Source organism: Passer montanus, unplaced genomic scaffold, assembly GCF_014805655.1.
Source record: "Passer montanus isolate IOZ18808 unplaced genomic scaffold, ASM1480565v1 scaffold18, whole genome shotgun sequence".
NCBI lineage: Eukaryota > Metazoa > Chordata > Aves > Passeriformes > Passeridae > Passer > Passer montanus.
In genome coordinates, this window is record NW_024365381.1 from 1,653,224 (window position 1) to 1,677,602 (window position 24,379).

Here is a 24,379-nt window from a genome sequence, read left to right on the forward strand (position 1 = left end):
TATAAAATAGCCTGTGAGTGGAGATTCACCCAGGAAAGATCTTGTGGCAGGGAATGCTTCCAGTGCTCAGGCATGGGTCCTAACCAAAGCAGGGCTGTAGGTTGTAGCTCTTCCTGGAAGTTACCATGTTACTAAAAGGGACTTCAATTTATTTAGGACAGCAGATTAATAAAAACTTGTAAATTTAGATTGCTCTTAATGGGGAAGGATGAGTTTTTAACTGTGTTAACTACTATTTAATGTAAAATTCCAAACAGCTGCATGGGAGTTACAGTTAAGTACCTAAATTCCTAACCTTTTCTAAATAAAGGGATCTTGATTTTTTTTTTTTTTTAATTTTTTTTTTTTTTTTTTTTTTTTTGATGTTGATGTAATACGTTATCAGGACTGGGATGCAAACCTGCTTTTTGTCTGATGAATGAATAATGTGAGTTAAAGTTGCCTCTTCCTTTGCAACAGTAAAAGCAAAGTAGAAGAGAAAACGTGATTCTATCAGCTAGCACACAACTTAGATTAACTAGCATCATACCTAATATGAACAATGACTAAAACTTTGATACTGACTCATCCAAATTAAAATATTTGTAAAAATAATACCCTTATTATTTGAGAATTATTTGGAATTTAATATCATACAGTTAGGAAGTATCACATTCAACTTACTCAAGCTAACCTATATGAGGTTCATCATAAAAAGACTTCTGTGTTATGAGATATTAAAACAGACAGCAGCACTCCCAGTTTTCTTGCAATATGTATTTCTATAAAAAGTTTATAAACTAAATTAATTGAATTTTTGCACAAAGTTGATATAGCATATGAATTTATACAGCAAAAGCTTAATACTCTTACTTATAAACACGTAACAAAATTAAGGATAACAATTGCTAGAAAAATACAAGGCATCTTTGCCATTTATGTTCAGAGTAATATATAGCCAGTTATAAGTTATTAAAAAGTGCACAGCAAAAGCCCAATGAATACAATCCTTTCTGTGCCACTCCATAACTACTAGAAATTTTACAATCAATATTGGGGGAGAGGAAAAAAGGGAAACCCCAGACTGATAGGGAAAGTGCTGTTTTGTTTTCTACTATACATTTTATTTGCAAGCCCCCTTTATTTTCTAAAGAATACTTGGAGTATGTTATTCACACCAGGACTCTGGAATAACTTGGTGAATATCACGTCATTTTAGCCACATATGTGTGCATATAAATATATCAACATTACTAGGTGTGTAATCAAATGAAAGCCTTTTTCAAGAAAACTATTCTTTATCTTCAGCACTCGCACATCTATAAAGATGTTTTTACTACCATGATGAAGGTGTTATTTTCTGAACTACTAAATCCAACATAATGTGTCTGCCTACTCTCTTCTTTTCTGACCATGAAATCTGATTTAAAGGTTTGAGATACCTCTGGCCTTGAATTTGAATGCTTTCAGTTCCCACTGTGTGGTCTCATTTTATCTCTTGGCCCAAGAGTCCTGTCTCTAACTCTCTGGCCAATAACAACTTTGTCAAATCAAGACAGTACAAGGCAGCAGACAGGAAATATCCAGTTGTCAGCTATATTTGGAATATCGCTGTTGACTTCAGTGGTGCAGAAAGCAGCAGTAGTAGCTAATATATTAGGATCCAGATTCTCCAGGAACTACTGTGCCCTAAATACATTTAAAATTCTGTGCCAACAGAACCAACCAAATAGATCCACAGAAAGCTGTGGGCATAAAATTTACCAATTTTGATGTAAAATTGGCCAACCAGATCCAGCAAAACCCCAGCTAGCAAAAATAGACTCTTTTAGCTACAATCTGACATATCTTTTCTTAAGCTGCCTGGCAATAATGGATGTCGCACAAGAGGAGCACTGAAAGTACTTTGTGTTATCAGAGAACTCTTTGAAAAGATGCAGAATTGTAAGCTACAGAAAGCTTATAGAAGGTAGTACCTTGTATTTAAAATTATATTTTTTTAACTCCGAAGAAGGTATCTAGCAAGTGTCAGAAATGTATTATTTCCTCTGAGTACCTGCTATTCTTAAGGGCACCATATGCAAAGCTTTGAACATCAGGATGCTATATGCTTGTTGAAAATATTAACCGTGGGCCAAATTCTGCACTTCAGGATCAAGTACAACTTCTAACAAGCTCACAAGAATCTTTGGCTGATTACAGAAACAAAAAGTAGCCCTTCTTCTTCCTCTTATATATATTCTATATATAAGAATAAAACATCTGTACTTTAGAGGGACCATTTCAATGTCATGATTTTTAGTTTGAAATAGTAATAGTGAACAGCAGATTTTTTATTGTTTAGAGTCCAAAAAGTCTTTACAGATGCCTCTAATAATATCAGGAACCATCTGCTCCAATCCTGTGAACTCCCTGGTGAAGAAAGTATGAGATTCTCTTGGTTCAGAAGCCATGTCTTTCAGATCATCCAGAGGTGCCCAGGCAACACCAACAGAGAAGACTGTTATTCCTACAAAAAGGAAATAAAAAAAAGACCATTTTGCCTGCAGATACAAGAAAACCAGCCATTTCTACATTAATGAATCAATGTGGATTTGAAAAGCATGTTTCAACACCTGCAGTCTGTCAAAGATAATTAGATTTTGCCACTAAATACCAGGGATTAGATTTGACTCAGGAAAAATCCTGAAGGAAATATGAGGTATCATAAGTGCTAATGACTGAGTTGTTCTTGTAGTGACACATAGGATTGTAGCAGTTACAATATGAGTCTTGAAACACAAGTAACACTGTGTAAAATTATTCTGAAAGTAAGTTTGGTTCCTTTGTGTACACTTGGTGCCTTTATACGCTCATACTTCAAGCATCATCAGCCCAATGAGCTTTTTGGCCACAACTGCTTATTCCCTTCCTAGATGATGATGGAGCTACTTGGCTCATTATTCTTACTCTACTGTTTGGGGAATTGAGACTGGGTATATGTTGATCCCTAAGCTGCCATAAGTGAGTCCAGTCATACCTGGCTCTGTATTACTGGTTGCTGGGTTTTTTTCACCCTAATGGAAAACAGTCCCTAGGGGCTTACATTTTGCTGAATTCAAAGTATGATACTTTGCAAACTTTAAAATCTTAACATTTGCAGTGCAGCAGAAATAGCATGGATCAACTTCCACTGCTTTTCAAAATACATAATTTACCTGCTTTTTGTGCAGCTGCAGCAGGTCCTCTAACATCATCGTAAGACTGACCGTCAGTCAGGACAATGAGGAAATTCTTGTTAGGTCCATCTTTCACCGGCCCAAACACATTCCTGGTTGTGAAGGAGATGGCATCGCCAGTGGCGGTGCCGCCGCTCATGTACTGGATGCTGCGGATGGCCGACAGCACCTTCTCCTTGGTGACGTAGTCGGTGAAGCCGAACTCGGTTCTCTGGCTGTAGGTGAACTGCACGGCCGCCACCTTGGAGCCGATGTCAGAGATCTCAAAAGCCTTTGCCACGTTGCTCACGAACTCAAGCACGAGGCGGAAGTTGCTCTCTCCAATGCTGCTGGAACCGTCTATCAGGAAACCGATGTTGACCGAGTTGTAGCAAGTCTTGCTGCACAACATCTGCTCGTGTGAGCACAGCTTTTGGACAAGAGGTTTTACATATTTGGTAGTACCAAACCAGCTGGGCATTTGGTAAGAGAAGAAGCCGTTGTTTCGACAGACAGCCTGATTGAAAACGTGAAGGGAATGGGTGAATGCCAGCTGGGCAGCTCGATGGATAATACTCAGACACCTATGATTTTTCTTTCAAAAGCAGGTTAGAAATGAAGCCTCATGGTGGGAGCTTAGGAGGGGTTTTTGTGTGCTTGTCTCTAAAGAAATTGAAACAGCTGCACCTGAAGTCAATGTAAACTACAGTGCAGCTCATTTTATCCAATAATAAAGCCAACCCTGCCCCTCAAGCTATGAAAGTTTTCAAATAATTTAGCTTTATTTACAAGAAGTGCAACAATTGAAAATTGTCATTTTGTTTTGTGATACTAAATAGCCAAAGGATTGAAATTTCTGTATTTTTGCACATACACTGAAAATTAGCCTCTGTGTTTTCCCTTTGAACTTGGTTAACACTTTTGGATTTTTAATCTATAATATGTCACAAACACATAGCTCCAGGTCTAGAAATATAGCTCCAGGTAATTCAGAGTAAAATTTCTTTTCCCCTAGCTTCCATCAGATGCATGTGAAGTACAAGGTAACTGAAAAATGGGTTAAATTCAAAATCAGCTTTTCAACTAATCAAGCTAAGATCAAAATACAAAAGGAGAGGACAGGCCTCAGCCACTTAAGGTCATGTCTTTCTGTGCCTGTACAGGGACAGACAGTGATAGTACAAGGCAAAGAGATCTCTGAAAAGAGGAGAGATCTAGAGTAGATATTAGGAGGAAATTCTTTGCTGTGAGGATGGTAAGGCACTGGCACAGTTTACCCAGAATAGCGGATGCCTCATTCCCAAAAGTGTTCAAGGCCAAGCCTGAGCTACCTGGTCTGTTGGGTGGTAACCCTATCCATGGCAATGGGGTGGGAACTACAAAACCTTAAAGGTCCTTTCCAGCCCAAACCACTCTATGGTGCTTCTGTAAGTGTGTAAGGACCTGTCTGCAATACCTCTGGGGTCAGCAGCTAGATATCTTAGCCCTAGAAGAGGCAGAGCTTCATTCTGTTCATACCATTTCTGCTGAAATTAGACATCTACAACCTCCCTGTGGAAAATGACTGGTTTTCTCACTGCAAAGTAAAGACCTACTGATCAGAAAGCTCATGTGAAAGTAGGTGATTGCTATTTGAATTCCTGCTCTAACTCAAAAGGAACAAGATCCAAAACTCTGCATACGAGATCAAAGTCTTGTACACAGACTTGCTAGGATGTGTTTTTCCATATTTTCTGTCCTCTTAGTAGTGAAAGTAAGTAAATAATTATCCACAGAGCAGGTAAGAAATAAGCACCTCCCTGTCTGCCCTTTTGGGAGAGAGAATGTGTCACATCAGCATGTCATTGCTTTGGCACATTCAGCCATACCTGAGATAGGGGATTTCCTGCACTGAGAGTCTTCATGCAATTACAAATTCCAGAAGCTACAACTCGGCCAAGCTTCTGAACTGGGAGGACAATGGTAGCTTTGTGTGGCCCCTTTAGCAAGGAAAAATCTCCAGTGCTTCTTTAACCTTCTTTCTGCTCGTCTTTTAAATCACTTATGAGCAGGGATAATTTAATCAGCTGGCTTGAGATAATATTTTTATGTCTATACATCTATATGAGTTATTATATATACCTATATTAGTTCATTAGAATTGTACCGTAAATTCTCCAGAATTATATTTATGACTGACAATCAGATAATGACATTCTTTCTTACAAACCAAATTCTTTCTTACTTTGTCAATAAAGCCAATGTCTTGTACCATTCCCAGCTCCTCTGTTGTGGGTTTTGCTACAGACACAATGAACACGTTGACTCCAAATTCTCTGGCCAGTATGCCGGCTTCTTCTAGATCATCTGAGGGCCAGCCATCCAGAAACACTACAATGATCTTGGGAATTCCCTTCCGTGCTCCATTTTCCAAAGAGAAGAATTTCTGAGCTGTGTACTTCAAAGCTTTGCCTTGTTTTGAACAGGAAAATAATAAAAGAAATAATGCATCCAGTGATGGTACATTCTGGGATCAGCTTCCCACCTGAAATCGTGCTGGATTCATGTATAACTACAGGACTAAGCCAGAGTAGCATTGAATTGGTGCCCCAGGAAATTTGGTAATGATGAAGCTTGGGCAACCTCTAAGTTAAAAACTAATGAACCCAAATGAACATCCCTCCCCCCACCAAAAAAACCCACAGATAAAGCTGAGGTGGAATTCCCCGAGATGTTTTTGTGCTCGTGGGTCTAGTTTCCTAATAGAAAGTAGGCATATTAGTACCTGCCAAATGGATTGGAAGGAAGAAAGTTCAGGAGCTACCTAAATTTAGCTTGTGAAATGCAACATAATTAGATGCTTAGTTTCAATGTCTGGCTGTTTTTGTCAGTGATAATTAATTTTCTTCAGATTAGCTAGTAGGGAATGAGTTTTGGATTTGTGTGGAAAACTGTGTTGACAGTAGGGGGATGTTTTTGTTATTGGTGAGCAGCTCTTGCACAGTGCCAAGGCCTTTCCTGCCTCTTGTGCCACCCTGCCAGTGAGAAGGATGAGGGTGCACAGCCAGGACAGCTGACCCCAAGCTGGCCACAGGGATATTCCACACCACATAGTGTCATGGTCAGCATGTAAAGCTGTGGGAAGGGGAATGAAGGAGAGGGGACACTTGGAGTGTGGGCATGAACTGTTAGGTGAGCTGGAGCCCTGCTTTCCTGGGGGTGGCTGAACACCTACTTATCCATGGGACATAGTGAATAATTTCCTTGTTTTGCTGTGCTTATGTGAGTGTCTTTTGGTTTCCTTTTTGGTTTCCTCATTTTCCTCTTCCCAATTCTCCCTCCATCCCACTAGGGGATAGTGAGCCAGCAGCTGCATGGGGCTTGGTTACTGCCTGGAGCTAAACCACGATGTCATCTTTTACTCCTTAATCCTACTCTAACTTTTAATTAGCCACCCAACAAGAATGAAACACTAAGTTTTTTATGAATCTGTCTCAAGATATTATTCTGTTACTAGTGAAAAGTCAATTAGTGTTAAAATGCAGGAAGCATTTATACAAGTATAAAGCTTGTACTCTAATTAAATGTGTAATAGGAATGCCTAACTTCTAGAAATTAAATGTGAGATGCAGCAATGTTCTAGTGGAAAATCACTGAACCTGATTAAGGTAAGTGTGGCATCTAAAACACTTCCTGCCCTATGTGACTTTTAGGACTTCAACATTTACACACACACACACACATATATATATATGAATACATGAAGAAGTAATTTCTGTTTTAGGGAGAATATTAACTCACCTGTATTGGAATTTCCTCCTCTGAAGCCTAATTCCTTTATGGCAAACAAAACTTCTTTTGTAGCAGTAAAGTTTTTCAGATAGAATTCAATTTTTGGATATTCACTGTGGAAAAATAAAACAGAGTAATAAGGTTCACTTTTCATACTGGCATTAGCAAGCTAAAACACACTTGGAATACTTTTGCTCGTGATAATATATATTCTTCTCTGGATTTTAATACTAAAATGTAAGTATGCTTCTTGCTTAGCAAGTCATGCAATCCTTAGCAAGAGGAATTATCTACCTGAATGGATAAATTAAGGACAGCCTGATTCTCATGCTTAACAAACAGCTGAAAACATTAGGTTGAAAATACATAAAGAAAAATATTGAACATGCCAGACATTAAACTAAATGCATCTGTGTAACTAAAGATTGGCAGGTTTTCTACTATTTGTATGACAAATACCTGTCATATAAACAATTCCTGCAAAGTGCAACTTTGAGAAGTTGAAGGTATGCTAGTTACGGACTAAGAAATTAAAGACTTGAAGTATTCTGTCTCCAGTTTAATTTTTAATTTACAGAAGAAAACAACAAGTGGCCAGTTACAATTTGAAAAATACCAGTTGTAATATTTTATCAATTGGCAAGAGCACATTTTTGTTTCATACAGGTACATAGCCATTAGGGACTATTCTGTCCCTGCATTTTTAGAAACTGGCATCTCTCCTTTGCAGGGTGTTTCCTGCTGTTCTACTGAGATGCAAAGGTACAGCAGAGGGGCTGTGAAACATCCAGCTGCTCTCTAGTCAAATATCAGAGACAGAAAATGTTCAAATTTGTCATGTTGTCTCACATGCACATCTCAGTATAGCACAGAGCAAACAGTGCTACAGCTCAAGAGTTACTTTCCCTTGCTACTCATCAGCCATCATTGAGTGATATTGTTTTGCAAAAGGAGAAGTGACATGTTAATTGATTTCTCTTATCAATGACTCTATTATATTTTGTGTAGGGCTGTTCTTACCTGGCCTGTACGACCCCAACATGAGGCCCTTCTGTTCCAATTCCCAACATGACAGCTACTTTTCCAACAAAGTTTTTCTGCAAGTTAAACCTACGTTGGCCAATGTTGTAGCTTCCATCAATGAGAAAGGCAATATCAGCTTTACAGTCTGTGAACATCCAAAATAATTACACTTATTAACACCAAATAAATGTTAGGATTCCGCTTTGCAAAAGTTAAATCTGTGTGTTCTTACCTTTGTTTCCAGCCTTTTTATCAAGAGTCTTCTTAGGTCTTTTACCTTCAGTGAAAAAAAGAGCATGGATCACTTAAGAACAAGAAGATGAATGGACTGAGGTAAACCAGAAAAGGCTCTGACTACAGAAATTACAGTGCAATCTAGATGCAGTAGGAATTGTCAATCATTTGAATAATTAAACTTCGGCTACGACTGCTTTGCTCCTTGGAGTATATTCTTTTTCAAATGAAGCAGTTTAACATTGCTTTCTACCCCTGTCTGACTGATTACTGAGTTGTACAAAGCCAGGTGGATTTCTGTACCTCACCTTCCCAAGTGCTACAGTTTCTCAGTTAGCAACCTTGCTGTACAATGGATTTTTAATGGTTTGGAAGCCAACCATGACTTAAACTGTAATCCAGGTTGTCTATTCACAGACAACATCCAAGTCCAGTATTTATACAGCACTTAACCTTCATAAAAAGGGTTTAATGCGGCATTTTCTGTGGTGAAATTCACATAACTAAATTTCTGCTATGCACGTCCTGACAGCACTCAGCTGTTCAGCAGTTCTGTAAGAAGGAATGCCTTAACTGTCTTCTCCATCAATTTAAAAAAGTGAACATAACATGAGCTCATGAACTCTTACCTTTCTCTGTGTTATCTCTATTACTTTTCAAAAACAATTCCAGTTTTGTTTTTTTTTTTTAATTTGCATTAACATTAGTGAGATCGGAATCAATCTCCAAGATTACATATGATTCCTCTTTTTTTCCTGGTGAAAGAAACACTGCAAAACCAGATACTGCATCTGTTTTCTTCTTCAAAATTAGATGAGTCTCATGAATCATGTTCTCTTAGCCAGGGACTTGCACAGTGCAGTGCATCCCAACTGGAGGGGCTCCCTGGCTGCGGAGATCACGCACCTGTGGAAGGACGGGCTGTTGACACCGACCGTCCAACTGCTTCGAGTGCTGTGTTCTTGGCACCTGCTAAAATGAGAATACTTTTACTGGATTTTAGTGTATTTAGATGAAGTTACAAGTGCTTGAAAAATCACTGTACTTGCAATAACCTTTCTTTGTCATCTGCTATTAGCTACTCTGGGAGTAGGACACGAGCCTAGACAAACCTTTGGTGTAATCCAGTATTGCAGTCTTTGTTTTACAGGTTATTAATTTCTGCATTTGAAACAACAGCAGCTGATGAGTAATTACAGCATATATATCTGATGAGAGGTTTTGAGCTGTAGTAGTCATCATTTCCAGCAGACAAAGAGAGGACTTGATCTGGAGAACTGGATTTCACCTTCACCCTCACCAAAAGCACCTCTAATTCCAAGTTCTTAGCTAGGAACTTGCCATGAGCACTATACATGGAACACTAATATCTTAGAGATAGTGGGCTGAATTTTAGCTATGTAAACAGTAAGAACACATTACAGAGATCTGCTTCACAAATTTTCAATGCAAGCAAACACCTGCTTCAATATTTTTGAAACCACAACAACATACGCAACCAATATGTTTCTGCATATGATTTTATGAGGGTGCTTTAGCCTCACCTGAGTGACAAGGCATGACAACTAGTTTGCAATTAGGCAATTAATAATTAACAACTACCTCAACAATGGGGACAGAAACTTCTGGACTAAACTACTACATTGCCCTGTAGCTTAATGACCACGTCACACATAAGTTGACGTTATTACTGTTTTTGGAGGTCAGTTTTCTCTTTGCATGGAACACTGCACAAGGTATTTGAAGGGTCTGACAAAGTGCTGCTCCCTGCACAAAGGCAGGCAGAGGGAGAGAAGGATATTTGAAGGGTCTGACAAAGTGCTGCTCCCTGCACAAAGGCAGGCAGAGGGAGAGAAGGGATAAAAAAAAAAATGGCTGGAAGTGGCAGGAGGAGTGGACTGCAGTGGCAGGATCAAAGAACTGGCTTTGGTCAGTTTAAACTGTCATAGAACTATGAACTGCCTGCTATCATGTCACTATATTCTAAATAACTGACCCATCTTTATGTATCAGCCTCTGTTACAGACTAGCTACTCTAGCTGGAATAGTTTTTCTTTAGATAATTGAGGAAAAACGAAGTTAAAATAATGAATTAGAAGTGAAAACTTCTATTGCTAAATAATCACTTTCTTTATGCATACAGAAGCACTGAGGAAGTGTCCCACAGTTCTGCCACAGCTTAAAATACAGTTTGCAAAACAGTAAGTGTGATCCACCTACCAGTCACTGAGAAAGACGAAGCCCATTTAGAGAGCACCTGAGACTGGATCCCATTAGCATTTACAGCAGGGTAGTGTTCCTGTCCTGGGAGAGTCTGTACCCTTACAGCTCCTCCTGTGTTGGTAATCACCCCACTAAAGTTGAAAAAGAGTTGGTATAAATCAGATATTTTAGTCACAAGAAAATGCAATACAGGCAATACCATTATTAGAGTTTTTGTCACCAGCCTTCTCAAAAAGATGCAATAGAGGCAGGCAATTGTGTTCAGGTTAGAACAATCTGTAATTGCTGAAAAGACTTTAGAAGAAACTATTCTACAGAACATCACACAGATTTATTTTAAAAAGTCAGGAAAGCCTAAAATTTTGGCACTTAGACTAATGCAGAACAGCGATGCTTCAGGCCAATCAATTCCTAGGTGACCAATAAGAAGCATCAGAATGTTCAGATCTCTTTTTATGTGAAAGAGAGAATAACTGAAACTGTTATTTTTAGAGGTCAAAAGTCAAATTTGTACTTCTCTAAGGGGTAGCAAAACTTGATGCCTTGCAGTACGTGGGCAGGTACAGCTCTGTGGGAGACAAGCAATTATTTCATGACTACTTAAACACAGAAACGTGTGCTTTTGTGTTTACTTTTTGATTCTGTTTGGCTGCCTGCTTGAAAAGATAATCTGGCCTAATCTGATTTAGCATATTGTGAAAGTAGAATAATCAATACCAGAGTTTAGAAAACGTTACATATATTTCTGATATGAGATCTGGATATCTGTGGCAAAGGCAACTTCCACAAAAAATTCTATTTGGAACAGCATTAAAAGATATTAGTTCTTCATGGATGTGACTTGCATTTCTAAACTGAACCATGACTGTATACATTTAATTCTAGTAGCTTGGATTAGTTTCAAAATATACATTCTAATCTAGGAATACTTTATAGAGTGTATAGACAAAGGAGCTTTAGTATGGTTACCCTAAATTAACTTAAAATCAGATTATAAAGTTAACAAATACAAACAGCACTTCATAGTTCTTCAAAAAAACAGTGAGATAAAAATCAGACAAGAATTATTAACTGCTTAGTTTTAAATGACAGGAAAATTCACTAAGTCAAAATTATCTTTGAGAAAAATGACACATAAATGTACTTAGAATATTTCAGTCTACTTAGAATATAAATTTCTTCTTCAATACCTGGTTCTCTTAGGCCTTCAAGCCCTCGTAAGTGTCTCAGTCTTAATGGATAAGGAAATGTGTCAAATAGAACGTGTTTAATTTGAACAGTTCCTATTTTAAGTTTGTACTTGCAATTTTAGTGAAGACAGTTTGGGCTTACATGAGCAAACCCATCCATGCCCATGTTAGCTCCTAAGAAGAGCTCAGGATTTCTTGCCGCTTTCTTGGTTGTGGACTCACAAATTTGAGTGCTGAACTGAACTCAAGAAAAACATTCAGATTGAAAGCTCAGCCTAAGAATGTTTCCATTCCTGGAAACAACAATTTAAGCTTATAGGCACACTGTGATCAATGTTGGCTACATAATTCCATTTTGTCTATTGGTCTTTACATTTTAAATGCAACAATAACAATTAATTAAATTTCATTGAAAATTCTAAGGAAAAATAATAATCTACCTAGGCTCACTGAATTTGGAAGCTTTACAGTGAAGCTGGAGTAGATTTATTTGCTCCTTATCTACTTGTTGAAAATACATGATTCTCTATTTGAGCACAAGTCAAAGTTCCATGCTTCTGAAGATAAACACTTTCAACACAACAGCTCTGCTACTTTTAATGCAAGTGGGAGCTGATATTAGATGTGAACGTAACATGACCTTATGAAAGTTATTCCTTCTTTCTTGCCATTTTGTTCTGTAGGTGAGTTAACAGCTTGAGGCCATCTTCTACAATCTAATCAGTTTTACCTGGGATGTTTCTTCAGGTAGGTCTACTCAGAGTGTATATTTGTATCTGCTGACATGGAGCAAACCATATATTGTCAATTTACCTTTGTGTTTTGAACGAGACTGGAAAATTCCTTTCTGCAATGATTTCTTATTGACTTTTAAAACAAGATTCATCCTCTGTGGGTCTGCAGTGGTTTTTAAAGAGTGAAGAAGTGCCTATGCATTCCTCAGAATGACTTATGCCACTGCAATCTGCTTTGCTTTTCACTGCTTTTCTCCTGTGTGACTGACTTGCATGCCATGGCTGCTTTGATTAAACTGGAGCTCAGCAGATTTTCCAGGAACAGCTTTCACTCCCCTACTCATTATGTTATATGCTACTGCCAGTGTTCCTTAACAGGGGATTTATGTAAAAGCTATCAGTCCATTCTCTTGCCTAGCTTGTTAATAACAACTTGTAATGTATACCTAAATGGTATTTTTCACTCAAAAATGGACACAAACAGAAAAGCAGATACACACAAGGCAGTAATCCTGTACCTCACTGCACAACAGCTTGTGAAAGAAAGTGTACCAGCCAAGGGCAGCAGAAAGGTCTTACAAAATACAGGACTAAAACACACTTAATCTGAATACTTAAAAATCAGCTAAAACACACTTAAAAATCTGAACTGAATCAAGATAAATCACCACATTAAATGCAAGGTTTTTAGGATCCTCATGCACTGCCTTAGTGTGCAAGAACTGTTTCTTTGTACTATTGGAGAAAGAGATACGGGATGTTGCTGAAATTTGAATGAATTTTCAAGAAGTCTACACATCAAAACTGATGCCTAGACCACAAAGAGAGTCTTCTGGCCATGGGAGGTGAGCCTTACAGATGTAACTGCAGCCAGTTTATCCTCAGGGACTTTAGGAAAGACAGCTGAATCGCCCGAATCCTCATCTTTCCTTCCTACTATCACCATCTGCAAACTCCTTCCAAATAATCAGCCTTTCTCCATCACACCAAGAATTATCCAATTATCCTCCTCGTCTCCAAACTGGTGTCCTGCTGCTGCCCGACTGCCATCCATCACCAACACAGAGCCTTTCAGGATCTCATGCCAGCATCCTCTGGACCCCTAAGCTGTGTTCTTTCTTTCTTTCTTCCTTTCTTTCTCTGCACCCCATTGCTTTTGGCAGGAAAGAAGTTCAGCAGCAGAAGCAGGCACGATACCAACATTTCCCAGGGATCTACAGCTGCTCAGAAATCCCTTCAATGTTCTTCTAGCAAACCCTGGGGCAGCTCAGGTGCCATCTGTGTTTATGGGCATTTTGTGGCCAGCTCAGTAATACTATGATATGCTTTTGTTAGACTTGAGTTCTTGGATCCCAGTGCTTAATGAGGACTGGTTTCACCCTTTGACAAGTTAGGAAGGCTATGAAAAAAATTACATGCCTATTTAACATTGAAATACTGACACATTGGGCTAGGTCTCCATTTAGTGGAATTGGCACTGGAACAGAACTGCACAAGCTGAGAACCTAGTCCTTCATTTGACCTTCTGATTATTAATCCAATTAATCACTCAGTAGTAGATTTAACTCAGCTCGTCATGCCTACATAGTGTCAGCTTGGTAGGAGGTTTTCCATTCTTCCCTCAACAAATAAATCTTTTATCCTTCTGCCCAGAAAAAGAACAATATTAAATAAATATTTTGTTTCCTCAGAGTAATTACACATAAAATAAGAGAAAAAGCCAAATATAACAAGCTGAAACAGGCAGAAAGATTATTCATCTGTAGTACACAGAATTATTTGTAGCTGAATTCTGCTAAATTATTTTCATGTATTACATAGTATATTCTTGCAATAATAACTGCCTCAAAGTAATGGAACTACTCTTAGGACTAAGCACTATTTGATTTATACAAAATTAAGGAATCCAGCTTCAATGTAGACCCAGCATGCAAACTGAAGTGCATGTGGAAGAGACCCATGCTCACCCAACCATTTTAGTTTAAAAAACTGAACGAGCCCTGCTCCCACCACTGATGTTTCCTGAAATGCTGGGTGGTTGTCTGACACATGGCAGGTGACACAGGGCCAGGACCCGACAGTGCTAAAGGTACAGAGCTAGCTGCACTCACCAGGCAGTGAAATGGAGGCTGCACCTGGTTTGAAATGAGGTGTTAGTTCAGGTATTTGGAAGAAATTTACAAAATTTTCAAAGCACAGATCTACTTACGTCACAATAACAGCCAACTCCAATCACCTATTGGGAATGTCTTGCAGTTTCTTTCATGCCAATATGGATTTTAGACATTGCAACACAGGACAAGAAGGAGCAAGTATCTCCTATGTTTTTGTTGGATTTTGCAGGCTGCATTGAAATTAGCTGAGAACTAATCAGCTATTGTCTCTTCTCCATGCATCAATCCTTTTTTGCCAGGACTAGTTATGGCTGTTAACAGTTGCAGCAAAGCTACCAAAACATTCTCATGTAGCAAATTCTGTTCTGAGAACAAAAGGCCAGCAGAACTAATAGCCCCCAACCTAAAGGCAGTCTTCAGAAACAGCAGTTCATCTAAACAGGTAATTTTTCACCTTTAGTCTGCTCTTTCAAAACCCCTTACCACACTCTTTCAAAACAGTTTACCACACTCAAAGACTTGAACAAGATTAATTTAAACCCAATCTGGAAGACAGATTACAAAGGTGAGTATATTTTAATCTCTTTATCACTGTTAGAGCCTTCATTATTCTCACAATGTCTATGGAGAGAGACTGTTAGATGCAGGATGTACAAAGAGGGTTACGTATTTCACAAGTAGATTGACTCTTACTATGGAAAAGCATGGATTTTTCCATAGCCCCGTGTTTCTGGGCTGGAGAACAGTAGTACACGTAGTTTGTAAGGTACAAACTTCAGTGAAGAGCTAAGTGATACACTATAAAAGAAAGCTTGTGCTTTGTTATCTAGGGGAAGACTATGCAAATCATGGAAAGAAATATGCCTCTGCCATTTCTTGTACCTCCTCCTTTTGTAGAAGTATTTCCCAGCTGTGACAGAACTGAGCCCCAGCAGCTTTTGTGGTGGGACTTTGCTAAGTCAGTCACTGACAGCCTACAATGGGAGGTTCAAGAATGCTGCCTGGTTGAACTGGTCAGGAACTTCTGTATCTTTTCAAAACATTCAAGTCTTTAATCTCTTTAGAAGAAGGTCTTGACAGCAAGAGCTTTTTTCTCTTTAAAGGAATCTTTGGCAAGAAATTGAATGTTAAAATAAATGGCTACATCGCTAAATACAAACATTGCCTCAGGAAAAAAAAGAGACAATGGAAAGAAATCTTGGTTTTCCTCAGTTCAATAAAGAAAAACAATAAAAAGAGCAAATCCAAAGTCACTAACTGCATTTGATCTAGACATTCTTCACAAACTTTTTTTATATACCTTAGCTAGGAGGAGTGAAGAATTGAAGAGTAATTTTTTTTAAACACCCATGAAGACTCTTAAAACACACTAAATAGAGACTTTAATTCTTTTTACAGAAGCATCAGAAGGAAGCCTGACTAACAATAAAATACACATGGAAACATATAAATATAAGACAAACTCTTCAGCTTTAAAAACAAATAAAAACATGATACCACCCAAGTTCCTTCTAACTCCTCCTATAGTACATTAGACCCTGGATTCTTTTATAGCATTTGAGAAATTCCAGAGTTTCTACTCAAAACCCCTTCTAAAGTAATTTTAAGTCCATTTTAGTTTACTTATGAGTTTAAATACTGTACAAGTAGCCCAAATTTTGGAAATCTTGTTAAAAGTGATAGTATTTTAATAGACACTTTAAATAAGATTCTAGATAGTAATGACAGCTCCCTAAATATTATTTAAAATGCTTGGAATGTTTTTTTTATGGCATTTAAAGTGTCAAGCAATGAACACTAACTCAAGAAAATTTTATTTTCCTCATTTATCTTCTAGCCATTTTTAATTCTGCAAAATTTGAAGTTTATAGTTGTGGGTATTTTAACAAAAAATACTCTGATAGCTGTAACACCACATCAATATGCTCTGAAAGAGCTTTCTTCTCTTGCTTGATACTAAAAAAAATTGAAACCACTTTTCCTCCACTTCTTTTAAACAGTTTGTTCGATGCAAGATTTTAAAGTCAGGAAGTGAATCTGCTTTTATTCATCAGTTAGTTACTATTTATACTGTATCCTTCCATATCTACTAGTGATACCAATGATTTCACAGTGGAAGTCCACCTGTGGACAATGCTGGGCCATTTCAGAGAAAGTTAAAGCAGTTTTCAGGAACTCAGATAACTTGCAAGCTACACAGACATTCTTTTTTTCCCCCTAGTTTTCTCTTCTCCCAGTGACATTCCTATTGAGATAATAGGACACAAAGTCCAGAGACATTTTTGCTATGATGGCATCAAGGCTGAGATTTGTAAGTGTGGCAGAGATTATATAAACTCACTTAGCACAAGGATTAGCAATGATTTACCTGTGTATGGCAGCTCCACAGACACTCGAAAGAGAGGCATAAACTCCATCCCCAAAGACATAAAATTGCCACAGAGGACAGTTTGCTGGGCAAAGGACATCTTCTGTCCCCCTTCTAAGGTCAAGTCCTCTTGTAAAGCAGGTGATAGCAGTAGAAGCTAAAGAGAAAAGAAGAACTTTTGACCTCAAAGTCTTAAGGGTTTGTTTTTGGCATTTTTTTAAATGTCCATACAGTTTCCAAGTTTAAAGCAATATCTGAATTTGAAATTAGGTACAATGCCTATAAAGATGTCTTTGGAGCTTACAAATACACAGTTATGACAAGGAAGCACACACTTCAAAATTTCTTATGGGAAAAAAGTGGCAAGAAAAAAACTGCCATGAACAAACAACATGAAAATAATATCAAGGAACAGTACACAAAGAAAAGCAATCCATATCTGTAAATTTACTGCAGAGACAGAAGGGCAAGGGGAAGACCTTTGAGGGCTGACAGACCACAGATGCAGATGGCAGTTTCCAAAGAAGAAACTAAATCACTCTGACAACCCCACAGAAATCTCCAGCCATAAGATATGTATGAGTCACTTGGGAAATTCTGAATCTTCCCTCCAGTGGCATTCATGTAGCAAGTTGACAGCAGCATTTCCCTTCGTCTCTTGCAAAAAATCCTACTGAGGCCAGTGTTAAAAAAAAAAAAAGAAAAGAAAGCAACACGCATCTCATTGCTCCAGTAATACACTAACATCTAGAACATTGGTATCAACCCATTACAGTGAAGTTTACATCATTATCATTGTGCAGAGGACTGTCAGATTCATACAGTGATACAAAAGTTATTTATTCAGCTGAGGCACATGCATTTTTTATGCAGAACTCTGCCTTTTTTCAGAAGTTGCTCTCCAGGTTACCATCATTAAGCTTTCACTGTGCTTGCCTGTGTGCAGTGAAGGTATGCAGACACAGATTAACATCAGTACACAATTTCACTTGGCAAACTGGTGCTTTTTCTTTTGAAAACATTGAGGTCTTTATCTTGCATGGTAACTACCATCCTCCTACTACACAAGATAGCATAGTCCCCTGCTCTGTTGCACAGCACATTAGAGATTCGGCTTAGATCATTATCAATCCAACAGCACAAGTCCAACCCATGTCTGGCTGTTTATTCTGAACTTCCTAAATCATGTCTTGCCTTAGCACCTAGAAGGTGCAAGAACCTTTTCTAAATGTACCTGGAATACTTCCTCTGCACAGACGAAAGCTGGCAGAGGCTGGCCAAGGTACCAGTGCATGCACCACTGCATTATATGCCAGGGACTGTATGTTTCAGGATCAGTGATCTGTCTCTCACCTACTTTTTTGCCCACTATTTTCATTCTTACCCTGGGGTGTTTCCTGACCCCAACATATGCTTTGGAGCACATGCTGTTCTTCATCAGGGGATGGAAAAGATGATACCTCCAGCTAATCTCACTTACTTTAGAGGTGAAAAGCAGAACAGTTGCAGCCAGAAATGGGAAGCATGTCTGCTCATTCTAAATGTGTAAATCAAACACACAAATTCCTTAACTATGCATGTAATTTTACTCTTAATTATAAACAGTCATTAATGCTATGTTAAAACAAGGTTAAACTACCTAATGACATCTTACTGAAAAATTGTTGCTACTATTTGTTAGTACAATTATGGGACTTGTATATGCTGAATCTGCCTATATAATTCAGATTAAGAAGAAAAGAAAGCAGTAAACATGTCTTTATTTTTCCCTTCTCAAGATAATAAAAGTTGTCTACCTAGCAAGAACTAAAGTGATTTAATCTGATTCTCAAGTATTCTAAAAAATAAAAAAGTTTCTTTTGGAACTTAGTCTTCCCTACTCACATCCTAGCCATGCTTAGTCTTACTTAATTGCCTTAAAAACAAAAGATGGAAAAATCAAGCAGAATCAGTGCTTATACCTAAAAGCTCCATAATTTCATTATCAAAATGCTACATTATTGATGTGCTAAAAAAACCCGATTTGTTTTCCTCTTTTGAGACCCCTAATCCTTTAATGGAAGTCCTACAAGTGTGTTTGCTAATTAATGGGCACTGAATAAGTAGTATCCAAAAAATGACACCTAACAAGACCATCAAAATCAAACAGAAGCTGGAAGGCTGGAAATCCTTGGAGGAGTAATTGCAGTAAGCACCACTGGTAATCTCTGCTCTCACAGCACTGCTTGTGCCTCTCACCCTGCAACATTTTTCCAGCCTCTAAAAGTGCAAGACACCACAGGAAGTTGTAACTCCTGTCGTTTCTAATGTAATGTAGTTGACTGAATTCCTTGGCTGGCTGTGCATACAAAGACAGTAATTAGATGTGTGTAGTTAACAAACCCTGTATCGCTTGGAGATCTGTATTTCCCTCATCACCAGGTACTCACTAATTACTGTCATGTGGCAGGCTTTTGCATAGCACAGAAGATGGGGGGAAAAAATAATCTTTGTGTTTTCCCTGACAATCAAAACACAGAAATCCATTGTAGCCCAGCCACAGGATTTTTCTTTACTGGCAGCCTAAAGACTGTCATGATCCCTGTCTCAGGCTTCCAAGGGAAGGGTGCACGTTGCTGCTGTGTGAACTAAAGAGCTGACATGCTGCAGCTAGGGGATTTAGCAGTTTATACCTCAGCTCGGTCAGCACTGAGGTAAAAAGACACTTTGAGGAAAATAATGCTGTTAATTAAAAACAACCGTTTCATTTCAGTATTTTCTGTAGGTAGATACAGTTTTCTCTAAGCCATAACTCTAAAACAGAGACTAAATTAGAAGAGTTTGGTGAAATATCAAAATGAAAGCAAATATTTTTGTTGACTACAAAAATTAAGACTTACGATATCAGCTCTGCAGTGGTTTTTGCTCTTCCCTGTTTGTTAATGCATCATCAGCTATCCAACTGATGTATTTTGTTGTATCCAAACTTCAATGATTTTGTTGCAAACATGAAAATGTATTAATGAAGTCAGAAAACTAGAATATATAAAATTGGTTTTTGACAGCTTACATACTCCTCATTCTAACAAATTTCATATATGATATTGCTATTGAAATTGAAGAAGTGCTTGTTTTTGTTAGTATATCCAAGATACTTCAACATGGCAAAAACTACCACGGAGCTGTATCTCTATATAAATTAACTGAGATAAAACCCATATGTTTTAATCACTGTAATTGAAGAATGCAAGAGCAGTAGCAGTGGAAGCATTTCTTTCAATACTTATGGGTGCAATACTCTAAATTCAAGGATTCTTGGAAGAACTAAATTCAAGTTTACAATTTACAGGAAAGGATTCAGTTCTAGACTCCAACCATTCTGGACTCTGGTGAAGATGTGAGACCTATGCTCTGGTACATTCAGTTAGGCCTTCAGGACCACAACAGAACAACTATCACCCCATCCTGCCGAGACACACACCCTTCAAACTTCACAGAAACACACTACATCAGAGTACCCTACAAAAGCAAGGTACAAGGAAAAGAAACTGTAATTCTTCCTGATTTAGGCCATATTTAAAGGTGGGGATGAATGTCTTCCATCATTGCTGACCTAAAAAGCAGAAAAAAAAAACAAAAACAAAGACTCACTTATCTCTTAAAACAAGCATGTTTTCAATCATTCAATTCAATTTTTATTTCAATCATTAAAATCAATTCCCATATTTTTGGTGCCTCTTCCCATGTGTTCTAATTTTGCCTCTTATGTCAATCTATAAAAGTTCTGACATTTTTTTAGCAGGAGACACAGCTTTAAGTTATTCTAGGGAAATAAAACCCCTCAGGCAAAATCCGATATTTTCTAATCTTCAAGATTTTATGCATTGTTTCAGGAAAACAGTTTGTTTATGCAAAGGAAAAATGAAATCCTATGTACATGATTACAAAATTAAAAATAGGGGTTCCTACATGAAAGATAGCTCTATGAGTTGCAATACAGAGAAGCATATCCCTATTATGCTTCCTAGTATTTTAATATTTTTTTCAAAATAGAAAGATTTTACGTCCTTTTTTATTTTGAGGCTTCAAACAAGCCTGCTTTTTCTATCTTATGTAAGGAGTATTAATAGTTTGGAAAAAAAAAAGACATATTAGTAAACCTACACTTCATATTTTGGAAAACATGTTCACAGATTGCATACTAATTGATGTAAATCTCTAGTGCATATCCTGATCTGGACAGGGGCAATGGGATTTACAGAAACCTGGCCAGGTCAATATCATTAATTTCAGTCTGAGTCCTGCCCTTTTGTCACCAACATAAGGCCACTTGCCATCACACAGCAGCGTTCACCACCTGCACAGCCTCGTGTGGGGCAACCAGAACTGCTGAACTTGGCAGCATTTGTATCCATTACAGTGGGAGTACAACGAAAGTTTTGAGATGCTCCAAGATCTTCACGAACATTATGAGCCTAAATACAGTAGATTCTGGAGGAAATTAATGCTCTTTCATTACTTTGTACAACAGAATTTAGGCACTTTTGTAAATACGAGCTTCTAGTTCAATAACCAAATGCTGCTGAATTTAGGCTCAGAATAATGGTAAGAGGCAATATCTTACAAAAACTGCTCACATTAATGATAGTTTAGCTGGTTCCAGATACCTTCAGGTTACAGTGACTTCTCCAGCCCTGAAGGAAGCATCCCAGAAAATATTCATTTGTTTCCTGCCAGACTGTCAGCACTTCATCTGTAATGTACCTGCAAAGTAAAAAAGGGAAAGGAACTTGGGGGTTAGAGTAGGTTTTCCATTGCTGCACATTTTCCCCCTTTTTTAGCCACAGCAATTCTGTCACAGATAGCTTTTATCAGTTTAGCACAAAATAATTTTCCAAATCTTTGATTCAACACAAACCAGCAGCAAATCTGATTCCTAATAACTGAGAAATCGTTAACAAACATTCAGAAAAGCTTGGGGTCACTCACCTTCTGCAGGCCAGGCTGCATCTGGAGACACGTTCTTCTGGAGGCTCCTATCCCCCTTTGGTGAAAGGTTCCACTGAAAGGGGCAGACAGACTGCTTGCGTCGTCCTGTCACATATTTCTCCAACTGCTTCCCGTGGCTCCTGGTTCTCATTCTGGTTCTAGGAGAGCCTGCTCTCCAGCAGCAAGGATGCAGTCCAACACAGGATGGTACAACAGGCAGTCCCTGCCATAGCCTGCTAGTCATCCAAAGCATGTTCTTTTGCTTTCCACATCGAAATAATGGCAGGGCAACTTTAAAATATTTTTAATCAATTCCATGGTCTAAAATATGCCAGAGATCTTCAAATTGCCAAGCACTGAGAGCCTTTATAACACACACAAGCACACTCCCACTCACTCTTGCTACCGGCACTCCCCTCGGTGGGGACACTTGTCACCACGGCGCTGCTTCAGCCCGTGCCAGGAAGGAGCTTTCACCCCCGTCTGGAAGCGTTCCCAGACACGCTCCGTGCCCCCTGCAGTTTCCCGGTGCCCGGCTCCGCGCACCTTCCCGGCGGCGCTGGCCCCGCGCCCGGCTGGGCTCCCCGGGCACCCGGAGAGAGGCGGCCGGGCCGGGCCGAGCCGGGGAAGGGCCGAGCCGGGGAAGGGCCGAGCCGGGGAAGGGCCGAGCCGGTCCCCGCGGCCAAGCGCCCCCCGGGCACCGCCATCTCCGGCGGGGCGGGCAGAGACGCTCTGAGGGGAAACCCTCACGGGATGGGGGAGCAGCGGCCAACTCACCCGAGCCGTCGCTGCCGCGCACCGGGCCGGAGAGCAGGAAGGCGCCTGCGAACAGACAGGGAGCGGGTCAGGGGCTGCTCCGCACCTGCCCCCCGGGCCCGCCGCTCCCCGCGGTACCCACCGAGGAGCAGGGCCGAGAGCCACATGGCGGCGGGGCGCGCCCGCACCGAGGGCAGCGCGGAGCTGAGCCCAGGAGAGCGGCGTGCCGGCCGGGTCACCGCAGCGTGCCCTGCCCCGCACCGCCGCCGAGCCGAACAGCCCGCGGCAGCCACCGCTCCCGCTTTAAACCTCCGGCGGGCGCATGAGCACTGGGGCGGGCGCAGGGAAGGAGGGCGCGGGGCTGGGCAGCTCGGCCGCTGGGCCCGGCAGGTGCTGCCGTCCCTCCCCCGCCGCGCCCCCCGCCGGCTCCTTCCGCTGGGAGCGGCGGCCCGAAGCAGCCGGCCGCAGCGATTCGCCTCCCTGCTCGGAAACTCGCCCGCTCCGGACGGGCAGTGGCCGTGTGAGGACGTTCCCGTGCCCGGGGAAGCGCCCTTGCGGTTTGCCTGCCCGCGCCCCCCTGGATATCCCCTCCACCTACGGCTCTCCAGCGCCTCATGGCAGGTGTCTTTATTCCAGATGCCTTGGGAAATGCGAGCCAGGTGTGTTAGCTACTTCGCCGCAACCTCTGCCCCTTGCTCGCGGTTGAGGGAAGGACAGAGCTGTCGTGAGGTGCGGCGAGCGGCTGCCGAGCTGGTGCCGCCCGCCCCGGGCCCGCCGGCCGCAGTGCGGGGGCCTGACCTGCTCCCGCTGGGAGCCGCAGCGGGCACAAGCCGGGGATTTTAGCCTAATTGAATCATTCGAAGAGATGGAAATGCCCGAGCCGGCGTTTCGGGTATCCTGTTTGGTCTAAAGCGCTAGCGCAAATACTGCAGGTGCCTGCCTTGCATTTAAGTAAAACATTGCTTAAATTAAATGTAAGGGGAAAAAAAAGCAGCGAAACCAAAACAACCACCCCCCTAAAAACCAACCAACCAACCGAAAACCAAACCAAACGAATGAAACCAAGCCCCCCAGTTCACAGCCCGATCCGTGTCCACAGCTGAATGCTCGCTCGTGTGCTGTGAAGCACCGACTGGCGATGATGTGCACGGGACAGGTCACCTGGGAATCGTGGGCAGAGGCCAGAAATGCGTGTATTTTAACGAATGCCTGAAAATCGCATTTTGTGACGGCCGTCAGCATGCACTGTTTGACTTCTGCTTGGGACAGCTGCTCCCAAAATGAACTTTTAAATATAACTAAGCCTTCAGACTTCATAGGAATTAGGGTTTGCCGGGGCAGAAAATCAAGTGCGGGCAGGCGTCGCAGCCAACCCTGAGAGCGACCGGCTTTGGAAGGCAGCTGCTCAGGGCAACTCGCTTTAGGGCTTTTAAAAAATTATGATTTTTTTTCCCAAGTTTGTGAAATATCTCTTTGCATGATTGAAAATAAATATATTTGAGGACTCTGCGATCCGTTCAGAGATATGTGGCCCTTAAAAGCAAAATAGGAAGCATGACCGGGTAAGTTATTAGTAATTTATTGCTTTTCCGGAGTTTAATTCAGTCAAAGCAAAGAACTGGTGAGAACACGATACCCCTTTCCCCCACAGCTTTGATCGTCCCAACAACACATTTTTGTGCTTCCCACACAGGATAAAGGTGTCGATGCTTTCCTCATGACAGGGTCTTCTCCTACGGGAGCATCTCAAATGCAAAATTATGCAAGGCGGATGATGCAGATGTCAGGAACTTCTACTGGCGTTTCTCTCAGCTTCTCAGGA

At 40.3% G+C, this 24,379-nt stretch overlaps 1 protein-coding gene and 1 long non-coding RNA gene across 3 annotated transcripts; both read right to left on the bottom strand.

Moving 5' to 3' along the window:
- Positions 1-735: 735 nt before the first annotated feature.
- On the bottom strand, positions 736-23,191 carry COCH (cochlin). Of its 2 annotated transcripts, none has more exons than XM_039705502.1 (11): positions 22,700-23,191; positions 22,579-22,623; positions 16,834-16,990; positions 10,425-10,558; positions 9,111-9,173; positions 8,203-8,247; positions 7,968-8,115; positions 6,957-7,060; positions 5,401-5,627; positions 3,177-3,693; positions 736-2,488 (listed from the first exon to the last, which is right to left on the bottom strand). In XM_039705502.1, exons 1-11 carry the CDS (start codon positions 22,722-22,724, stop codon positions 2,313-2,315), a joined length of 1,641 nt encoding a protein of 546 aa, XP_039561436.1. In that variant the 5' UTR covers positions 22,725-23,191; the 3' UTR covers positions 736-2,312. The 2 variants fall into 2 exon arrangements, with proteins under 2 accessions (XP_039561436.1, XP_039561435.1); XM_039705501.1 differs by having other exon boundaries at positions 9,111-9,176; positions 22,700-22,880.
- LOC120500505 lies at positions 17,000-22,437 on the bottom strand. Its single transcript, XR_005627111.1, has 3 exons — positions 21,802-22,437; positions 21,480-21,576; positions 17,000-20,425 (listed from the first exon to the last, which is right to left on the bottom strand). It is a non-coding gene; the product is annotated as an uncharacterized LOC120500505 (long non-coding RNA).
- Positions 23,192-24,379: the final 1,188 nt, after the last annotated feature.

What these genes read in the sequence shown, in the direction of transcription:
- COCH (XM_039705501.1), bottom strand. Translation starts at nt 22,724, where the DNA reads ATGTGGCTCTCGGCCCTGCTCCTCG. An exon ending in TGTGGAGCTGCCATACACAG is followed by an intron (nt 10,559 to 16,833) that starts GTAAATCATTGC and finishes TTTCAACTTTAG; the next exon opens with TGGGGTGATTACCAACACAG. An exon ending in TTCGTCTTTCTCAGTGACTG is followed by an intron (nt 9,177 to 10,424) that starts GTAGGTGGATCA and finishes TTCTCATTTTAG; the next exon opens with CAGGTGCCAAGAACACAGCA.